At 45.9% G+C, this 11271-nt stretch overlaps 1 protein-coding gene across 1 annotated transcript in view; it reads right to left on the reverse strand.

The window, feature by feature from the left end:
• Positions 1-4322: 4322 nt before the first annotated feature.
• LOC119348362 overlaps positions 4323-11271 on the reverse strand; it is an 8755-nt gene continuing 1806 nt past the window's right edge. The window contains exon 2 of the mRNA XM_037616529.1: positions 4323-4821. Coding sequence (XP_037472426.1) covers positions 4323-4821 — 499 coding nt within the window. The remainder of the gene's footprint in view (positions 4822-11271) is intronic.

An 11271-nucleotide genomic window follows, 5' to 3' on the forward strand; every position in this document is an offset into this window, starting at 1 on the left:
ATCGAAAATACCTTGCGATGAATTAGAAAGAAATTATAGGCTGAAGAGCAAAACAATGGGCAGGTATCTAAATTATCAGTAACCCATGAGATAGGTCCAAGAGGCTTGTAAATCCTTTAGGCCTTTCTGAACAAAAGGACGTTAACTGAAAAATGGTTCAGCAGGCATCAATTTTTGTTACTTCTGTGATTGGGGCTAAATTTCTCCGCCTGCACATGCAAATTTTCATGGAAGTCATCTATTATATAGCACTGTAGAACCACATGAGCTTCTTTCTCTCCTGATCGTGCTCCTGTTTAGAGCGTCAGACATTCAGACAGAGAAGAATCATTATTTACATGGCATGCATGGCATGCATGGCATTCAAATAAATTCGGATGGCGTCCATGCATCTTAGATTTTAGCACCGCAATAAAATTATCAAGAAAATAGCAGGCTTTTGTATTAAGAATTATCCCATATGTAATATACAGATATGCACTACGTGGGCATAGCATATCATAACTGAATTCAAAATGATCTTGTTGCAAATGCTAGCTTGGATTTGTTACTTTGCAAACAACTAAGATTACTTCATATTGTCCTCAATTTTTTAATATAATCAAGAGGTTAGTAGGACTAAGGAAGCTTAATTGCTCAAATTAGTCTGCTCCCAAAAGTACCTCAGAATGTTTTCATTAGTTATATGTAAATATGGCAATGGTCATCTCTAAGCCCCACGTGTAATAACTAAAAGTCTGAAACTTCAAGAAATAGAGAAACTGTCAGATATGCTACTTGGTACATGGAAAACAATCGAGTATACTTTTTTTTGAAAGAAATATAGTATAAATTATGATTAGCCTTGCCATTTGACAATCACCAATTAAACATTAAATATTCCTGAATGAGTAAAGCCACACCTACAATTGGACACCTCTCCACTAATCTGTGATCTACAGCTCGTGTCCTCGTGAGCCGAAATGAGCCACAAACCCCAACTGAAAAAATGCAAGTTCTTCTTTGATCCACATGAACCAGAACTATATACCATACAGTGTTTTTATCTAGATTGAGGAGAGACAGAAATGGGCGTTACTTGAGCATCAAGGGGTCTGTTGGGGGCACACCAGAAACACCTGCTGCACGTCCCTCTCCTCCATTGACCTCAGGCATGGCATATTAGTACATCGTAGCCATGGCTAGTGGAGACGACAACAGTGACCTTGCCGAAAAAGCCAAGGACAACATCGTGTAAGTATGGAGGCACGAAACAGAATGTTGCTGCATTGGCAAGTGGCATGTATCTGAGAAGGCGTGACACCATGTTCAAGTTTCTAGTTGTTGTTAAATCGATGTCCAATGTAAAACTCAGCAACTGGTAATACTTCAGTAAGCTTAATTTCTGAGCAGAAAACTTTAATCCTTCACAACCTGCAAGGCTAGCTCTCTAGAAAGCTCGGTAACAATTGCACAACATTATCTGCTCGTACAATTTTTTATGCAACTTCACTTCTCAACTCAAATCGTCTTCGGCTATGTCTTATATGTAAGGGGCTTGAATACTAACTTCAGAGCAGTTTTATATTTTACAGATTAATAAAATAACAGTGCAGAGGAGCCTTACAGCGAGTTTGTGATTTCTCTCTTTTTCTCTCATCAAGCAAACGCCTCACTGCCAACCTCAAGTAGGGGTACAGTGCAGATGTATTCTGGTTCACATCGCTGCCGAATATGCGAGCACGAAGAACCGCACGATCAAAATTGTGCAGAAGGGGGGAGCGTCGATCTGCGTGGGAAGGCTTCGCTAATCGGTGCTGGGATGCCAGAAATCATGGCGGATTGGGTAAGAGGAGGGGAAGGGGTTGGGGGTGGGTGGAGGGGGGGAGCAGGAAGGAGGCGGTGGGATGTCTCGGCTTTGTGGGGGAGATCTCAGCGGATTGCCGCCAGACTGCTCGACGGTATGTCCGTCCTCATTACCGGCCTCCACCTCGCATCTGCTCCTCCGTCCATTCCCGTCCACTTCACCAGCAGCGCCACGCCCACGCGCGGGCCCTATTTGCCCGTCAGCCGTCCGTCATCAACCACGAGCCCCCCGCGGCTGATTCAAATGCCTCATCGCCAGCCGACGTAGTCGCGGACGCAGAGGCTTGGAGCGCCGGTTACAGTTCAGAGAGCGGCGGCGATGCAAGTTGGAGTGGAGCGGCGGGGAAGGTGGCTGCAATCCTCGCAAAGATATGGGGGATTTGGGAAGGAGGCGGTATCTAGGAAGCGAAAAAATATTGAGAAGAAAGAAAAGGGAACGTCGGTTGCGAGTATGTTTCCCTGCCAAATGGACCCACTCCGAAAAAAAAGACATTCGATCTCTCCCAGGGCTCTATTTCCTGGAAGCTTAGAAACCGTACAGATAATATGCAGCAGAGTCCTGATGTTTCCCTAAAAATGTTTACTTAGTTGCTTACGAGTCTGCGCGATATGGTAGATAAGTTAGGACTGTTTCGTCTATCCTGAAATTTAATTTGCAATATTTCATACGTCTTCCTTTACTTTACAAATTGTAACACCTCGGTATTTGAGTAATTTGATTTCTCCAGGCAATAAATACTTAAGTTATTAATACGTTATCCTGCTAAATTTGAAGAACCAAAATAGAGTAGACTATGCTTCAGTACGAACATTTGATGGCAATAGTATAATACAATGTATTTAACCATCAAAATAGAAATCCGCGGGCGCGCGCTTGCATGTGTGTGAACGAAAACAGAACCATTCAAAAATTACACGTGTCATAAATTAGTTGGATGCAAGGCTGGCTCTGATATAAAGAACAAACGACAAACCAGATGTGGATAGAATGCTCACCAATGCACATGTTTTTAATGTCTGCTAAGCTTTTCACATAACAATGAGCTTTCAGTTCTAGGGTTTTTAAATAAACGACTTTGTTTGGCACTGCTATGCACACATGTGAAGCTTTCTGCAATTGAGTTTTAGGGTTCTACGCAATTGGTTTGGGTAGCAACAATCAAATCTATTGCCAAAAGTTGCCAAAAGTTGCCAAAAGTGGCATATGTGATTTGTGACAAAGAAAGCATGAGATACAAGAAAGATGCAATTTTATTATTGAGTGTCAAGTTAGCAAAGCTTTTATTTTGTTGCGGGGAAGGTTAGCAACGATTTTGACCTAGTAGCTATGTTATCTGGTAACCTGGTGCGAAATTCAATCATCTTGTTGCTTTTTTCTTGAGGGAAACGGCAGGACTCTGCTGCATATTGTAATTGCTTTTCAATTTTTTTTACAAAAGTGCATTGAACCAGAGAGGTTCAACTGGAAAAAAGAACTATACAGAATAAGAGAAAAATCATCTTGTTGATTCTCCATACCCAGTAGGCCTGAACCTTTCAAGAACATCATCAGTTGTCCTCTATACTTAGCTTAGACTAACCTTACACAAGGCAAGTGTAATACATCTACATGTGGGTCGTACTAGATCAACTACGTTTGGAATCCTAATCCCTGGAATAACCCAATTGGAAAAACCCTAAAATCACTAGTAATTTCATGATGCAACAAGATCATGTACATGCCAAAGAAAATAAGGATATGCGATACTGCAAATCCAAGAGATAAGTACTACAACAGAATGCCGCAAATATTATTATGAAAATATTTCATGTTAAGACAACTAATAACTTTGTACTTCAAATATGGTCATACAATGATTGCTACTGCACATTTTTAAAGATTATTCTTATTAAATAAAATCAATATACCGAAGACCTTCCACTTCTTTAGATATCACCACACATGAGTTATTGTAGTTTTCTATACATTTGGATACATCTAATACTGTTAAGACTGGTCGATTGCCGAAATTCAGGGTCGTTATCCCCCGAGAAATCTGGATAAAGATCAACATTCATGCCGCCTTCATGACATCAACAAATGAACCCATCGGGGAAGTTCAGTTATAAAGGTTACAACAAACTTTGTTCATGATATACTACAACAACCTCGCGCTTGGATGACATGAGTATGGACTTTTATGATTTTTAGTGTCGTTCGATCCTTGAGTACGATTTCCTGAATTCGGAATTTGCATATTCCATACTTCTTCGCTTTGCATCAAAAATTGTAACAACATCGGTGTTTGAGAAATATTTTCCCTCTTAACATCAAATCAATTATCTCAAACACCACACCAAACAAGATATTGATTAACTAATGGACTAAACTGATTATTTGATTTGCATTCAAAATACATTATGGTAACCTAAGACAATGGGATCTCGGTCCATATTGCACTAGGCCGAGGCTAAACGGTAGGAGAATCAGGGAAATACTACAGCTTGGTGAAATTATCATCGGTCCCTGCTGTTGGAGCACCAGGAGTGACGGGAATGACGAACAACTTGGGTTTCTCGAACACCAGGTGGCTAGACAGAGCCCCTAGGGGTTCACTTGAGGAGCTTAAGCAGCTTTCCACCTGCGCCAGGATCTGCATCCGTCGGATCAGCTGTTGTGGCTGTGGAGCAGGTGCGTGCATGTGCGCCGGCTGCATGCCGAGACATGCTCGTGCCGGGTGCGGCATGTGCAGGAAAGGATATGCTGGCACCGGTGGGATGTCGCCGTCGGGCGCTTCGAAGGGGAAGCGAAAGTATACTACCAGCTTGGGCGGTGGTGGAGGCGATGTTGTGGGGTCTGGTGGCAACATAACGACCTGAAAGAGCAGTGCATCGTGACCGTGGCTGCAGTGCCTCGGTGCAGATATAACCTCCTTAACCAGTATGGCCGGCAGAGGGTAGGGGAAGTTGAGCTTTGCCTTTGCGCCTTTCAGCTCCCTAGAATTAGACAAGAGTTTTAGGGTTTTGTGGCACACCTCCAACGTGGGTGACCTTTGTATTATATAGAGAGTACATAATGATGTACAACACAATTACAGGTGGGGACACTAATAGCCCAGTATATACAGAGTCTAACACCCTCCCTCAATCTTAACCGTGCTCCCCCACAGACAACACCGCTAGTCATGTCGGCGCCAAGCCATGGCAAGACCGCCGCAACGCTACCGGACACGTCGGACATGCATATGGCACAGGATCCGGACATGCATATGGCACAGGATGCAGACAACGACGACGATGACGATGGTACATTTACCAAGGCTGATAAGTACTTTGCCAAACATGGGTACAGTGTGGAATTCTTGGGGCCTCCTTCTCAAGAACCCAACCCTGCAAAAGACGACCGCGATCTAGCTGGTACCGCGGAGAAACCCAATTGAAACAGGCGTCGTCTGGCGTTCAGTTCTCAGGAGACGCCTCCAGCTGCCGCCTTCATCGAGCCTCAGATAGCCGAGGTGCGAAATATTATTAGCACCAAAACACTCAAGAAGGTGGTCTCTGAGGAGAATTTGATTCCATTACAGCAGCAGAAAAAGAAGGGACGGAAAAGAAAGACTAACAAGGGTGCGAGCCAACCGGCACTGAGTTCGATCCGTGCTCAGGACAGGCCACCTTCACCTAAGGATATCTCGAGGAGGGTGCATGTGGCGGGTAGGCCGATGCTACCGACTAATCTGCTCAATGCTGCAACCGGTGCTATGCGGAGTCTGCATGACAGTGTTCTTTCTTTGGAGAAGCGGCTTCTCTCCGAGAATGATGTGGCATACCCGGTTTTCGTGGCCAAGGTGCCAAAGGGCAAGGGATTTGTCGATAGCGCCATCCGGGGTATTGATCGTCCTGCGGTTTGCTGACATCTTAGCTATGTTTAACCTTCATCCGCTGCACTACACCTTCATTCGGCTATTTTCGCTGAGTATGGAGATGCGGATCATTAGAGACAAGACCCCGGACATCGTGATAGTCGACCCCTTCTATATGCGTGCCAAGATCTTAGGCAGCGCTGGGGACCGGCAAGTCGCGAGTTCATACCTCGAAGGCGTCATTCTGGCAAACCCAGATAAGGATAACTTCCTCGTGCCTTACTTTCCCGAGTAAGTTATCCCCTCACCGCCCCGTAACATATGATTTCTTAGATTTCGATCATTCTTTTTTTTCTAACATTATGTGTTTTGTGCAGTGACACACATTGCACACTCATCCTCTTATGCCCGAAATATTCCACAGCCACGTATTTCGACTCGGACCATCAGCCGACAAAAGACTACACAAATATCCAGAAAGTTCTTGATGAAGCTCTTCCCGGCTATGCCAGATCTGGAGGCACCTTCAGCAGGACAATTCGTAGGTATGGCCAGCACGTGTTCACCCACAATACGATGTTCCCATGCGTCAAGCAGCCGGCTAGCGGTCAGAAGGATACGTACTATGCCCTCCATCACATGCGGGCGATCATACGGGACCATAATCATCTTCGGCTACCAAATAATCTCAAAGATTGGGCCGCACGCTTGTCGGCAATCCAGGACGCGTACATCAGACAACAATTCTTTCGCATCCAGTTGGAGTTTGCGGAAATCATCCATCAAGATGTCCTTCGTACCTCGGGGCAGTTCTACCTCAGATTTCAACCGTCCAACAGTGAGATAGAAACAACGCTACAAATGCAGGCTGATAACGACCGTGATTTCATGACCATCACGAAAGACGGCGGCTTCATCCATGCTCCATGAATTGCTACTAATTCATGTTGTAATATTAGACTTTAATGAACTTGTATGTCTCTTTGGTTTGGACAGTCGTTCAACTTATATGTAATCGATGCTATTTATTAGTAGGACCATGAATCGTGCTGTTATAGTTGTAATATTAAACTTTAATGAACTTGTATGTCTATGTGAATTGCTACTAATGTTTTGTTTGGCTAGTGCATAGAGATGCCGTCGTATGTCGTGTACAAGGCTAAGGTTCCCGGAGTCTACGACGACTGGGAGGAGTGTTAGAGACAGGTTCACTGTTTCAGCGGTAACAGTTACAACGGGTACACCACTAGGGCGGAGGCGAAAGTTAGATACGCGCGCTATCTAGCGGGAGAGAGGAGGGAGCGTTGGAGGAACCGGATGAAGACCAGTTTCATCGCGATTATGCTCATCGTGATGACCACAACTCTCTTCTATGTGATGGTAGTCTAGATGATCGATATTGACTTGTTCGTTATTTTAAATTTGGAGACTAATATGATGAATTGTATTCGGAGACTAATCTTCTATTGTATTCGATAAATCTGTTGTTTATATGTTGTGCTTTCTATATTCTGTGCAGTAATATGTTTTGTAACCTGTGCAAATATCAGAAAAGAAAAAAAATCCCTAATATTCATACTAGTGGCACACCTCTCAGCACTTTAGTGGCGCACTACAAAAAGCACACTAGTGGCGCATCACCAACTAGTGCGCCATTAGTAAGCCAGAGCACATGGGTAAATATGGCCCCTAGGAGGCATACTAATGGTGCACCGTGGGCTATACTAATGGTGCACTGCCTGGTACGCCATTAGTATACCAGATACTAATGGCGCACATGTGGTGCGCCATTAGTAAAATATTCTAATGGCGTGATGCTAGTGGCGCACCTGTAGTGCGCCATTAGTAGGCAAAACGGGTGCGCCACTAGCAGGCCTTTTCCTAGAAGTGCTAGGTTGAGATTGCGTCTACAACCTTCAAACTGAGGAAGAGGCAGCGGCTTTGTGAAGATGTCAACAAGTTGATCCTTTGAGGAGATGAACTTGATAAGAAGCAGTTTCTGGGCAACACGTTCCCTGACAAAATGGTAATCAACTTCAATGTGTTTGGTGCGAGCATGAAAGAATGGATTTGAAGACAAATACGTCGCACCAATGTTATCACACCAATGGATCGGCTGATGCTTTTGAGAGATCTTCAACTCTTGGAGCAAAGACTGTATCCAAATAAGCTCAGTTGTGGCATTTGCAACTGCTTTGTACTCAGCTTCAGTGCTACTGCAGGACACTGTTGCTTGTTTACGAGCACTCCAGGCGATCAAGGTAGAACTAAGAAATACGGACTCCCAGCCCAGTCTGCATCAGAGAACGCGGAGAGAACTCCAGAGGGGGGCGGTTGCAGATGCAAGCCATAAGAAGCAGTCAACTGAATATAGCGCAAGATGAGCTTAACCGCAGTCCAGTGAGAATCTCGAGGTGCATGAAGAAACTGACAGACACGGTTGACAACATAAGAGACATCAAGACGGGTGATGGTCAAGTACTGCAAGCCACCAACAATATTGCGATACTCAGTAGCCTCATCAGCTGAGAGAAGAGAACCATCGAAAGCAGGGAGTCTATCAGTAGAGGACATAGGTGTAGTAGCCGTCTTGCACTGTAGCATACCAGCCCGTGGAAGAATATCAAGAGAGTACTTCTGTTGAGTAAGTGTCAAGCCAGAACCAGAGTGCAAAAGCTCCAGCCCAAGGAAATAGTGAAGCTTCCCAAGATCCTTAACAGCAAAGTCACCACTCAAAGCAGACACCAAGCGATTCGCAACATAGTCCGAGGAACTGACAAGGATGATATCATCAACGTCGACCAACAGATACATAGTAACTGTAGGACGCTAAAGAAGAAACAGCGAAGTATCAGCCATAGAGGGAACAAACCCATGAGCCCGAAGAGTAGTGCCAGGACGTGCATGCCAAGCACGCGGAGCCTGCTTCATACCATAGAGAACCTTAACAAGACGACACAGATGCTGCGGACGAGCTGGATCAATAAAACCAGGAGGCTGACTCATGTAAACCTCCTCCTCAAGGACACCATGAAGGAAAGCATTCAGAACATCAAGCTAACGAAGAGACCATTCGCGAATAAGAGCCAGTGAGAGCAGAAGCCGAATAGTGGTAGGTTTGACCACCGCACTGGGTGTCCTCATAGTGAAGGCCATGGCGCTGTTTGAAGCCTTTAGCTACCAGTCTAGCCTTGTATCGACATGTTTCTTTACCTTGAAAACCCACTTGGAATCAATGACGTTGACACCAGACTTGGGAGGAACCAAACACCATGTGTCATTCTTGAGAAGAGCCTGGTATTCTTGTTCCATCGCAGTGCGCCAGTGGGGGATACTCAGGGCAGCCTAAAAGTGTCGTGGCTCGGCAGTAGGGTTCGACTGGGCTTGCACCATGCAAGTCGCAAGCCAGGAAACCGTGCCATCCATGCGCTTTTTAGGAAGAAACAATCCAGTTTTGCTGCGTGTATGAGGACGCAACACAGGGGGCGGAGCAGGTGGCGAGGTCGGCGGTGACAGTGGCGAAGAGAGCGCAGCATCCGTCATGACATTCGTTGATGCAGGCGGAGGCGTTGATGGTGTGGATGCAGTAGGAGACGCCGACCCACTAGAGGGCGACACTGACCCAGGTGAGCTGGGCGACGAGTGCCACGCAGGCGGCGGGGATGGCAGAGGGCTTCCAGGCAGGGATGGCCCAGGCGTCGGTGCTGAGGACACGGTTGAAGGCGAGGCGGCCCACTGGGCCGAGGCGTCAGCCGACACAAGCGACGGCTGGGCCAGAGTGGTGGCGCACGGCGCAGAGGCCGCTGTAACGAGCACGGGCGGGCACGTTGCATGGGACATGCAGGGTGCCTGCCGATTGACGTGATCGAGCAGGGACGAGAGAGCTGGAGGATCAACCTCGTGTAGGAGCTCCAGCCACACACATCTCCCAATACCTGCACCATGGTTAGACAACAAAATGGGCGAATGTGCAGCATCTACAAATTGATCAGGCAATATAGTGGATGGGTGCACCAGCAGTGTGGAACTGGTGGCAGGTGGTGGGAGAGCAGAAAAGGGAAAAACATGCTCATCAAAGACAACATCTCGTGAAATATACACACGGTTAGACGGGACATGAAGGTACTTATACCCTTTGTGAACAGAACTGTACCCAAGAAAGACACATTTTTTAGAATGGAACTCAAGCTTGCGATTATTATAAGGACGGAGATACGACCAGCACGCACAACCGAACACTTTAAGAAACATGTAATCAGGAATCTGACCAAGCAAGAGTTCAAGTGGAATTTTCATATGAAGGAGTCGCGAAGGAAGCATATTTATGAGAAAACAGGCTGTATTAAAGGCATCACTCAAAAACGAAACAGGACAGATGCATGAGCGAGCAAGGTTAACCCGGTTTCAACAATATGACGATGCTTACGTTCAGCTGAACCATTCCACTGATGTGTATGTGGGCAAGACACACGATGAGCGATTCCGAGTTTTTCAAAGAAAGTACTAAGATTGTGGTATTCACCCCCCCAATCGGACTAGAAATGAATGATTTTATGATTAAGGAGACGCTCAACATGTGCTTGAAATTTTAAGAACACATCAGACTTATGCTTAAGAAGATAAATCCAAGTAAAGCGACTATAAGCATCAATGAAACTGACATAATATTCGTGCCCACTAATGGACAACTGGGCAGAAACCCAAACATCTGAAAACACAAGCTCAAGAGGAGTTTTGACTATATGTGTAGAAACATAAAAAGGTAACTGATGACTTATGCCTTGCTGACAGGCATCACAGACAACAACATCTTTATTACTAGACTCTGATGGTAGCTCATGACGGTGGAGAAGATGGCGAACAATGGGTGATGCAGGGTGGCCAAGGCGAGAATGCCACAATGAAGGAGACACAAGAACACCACTGAAGACTTGGAACACAGCAACAGGAGCGGGGACGGCGGTGAGCGCATCAAGAGCATATAAGCCACAACGGTAGCAACCTCTAAGAAGTATGTTCCTCATAGCACGATCCTTAACAAAGAGATGAAACGGGTGAAATTCACAGAAAACATTATTATCCTGTGTAAGTTTAGGAATAGAGAGTAAGTTACGTGCAATTATGGTAACACAAAGAATATTTCTAAGATGCAATGACCTAGAGGTGTTTGTGAGAAGAGATGCCTGAGAAACATGCGAGATGTGCATACCTGCCCCATTAGCTGTGTGAACCTTGTCGTGCCCATGGTAGGGTTGCTGAATGGTAAGCTTGCCCAGTTCATTCGTGACATGAGCTGTGGCTCCAGTATCCATGTACCAAGAAGGACCAACAGGATAGGAGTGAGTGTGTCCCTGTTGCGCCATGTTCCCCTGACGATCGTTGCCCTTGTCGTTGTTGCCGAGGCCAAGGAAGTCGGTCTTGAAACGGCAATGGCAGCGGGAGGCGACATGGCGGGGCAGGCCACAGAGCTAGCACGACTGGGCTGCACCACAGGCCGTACAATAGGGGTAAGCGCGGTCGTTGACGATGACCACCGAGGCGCCAGGACGCGGGGCCTGCTGCTGAGCAGGGGGCGCGACCCCGGACT

This window comes from Triticum dicoccoides, unplaced genomic scaffold, assembly GCF_002162155.2.
Source record: "Triticum dicoccoides isolate Atlit2015 ecotype Zavitan unplaced genomic scaffold, WEW_v2.0 scaffold89893, whole genome shotgun sequence".
NCBI lineage: Eukaryota > Viridiplantae > Streptophyta > Magnoliopsida > Poales > Poaceae > Triticum > Triticum dicoccoides.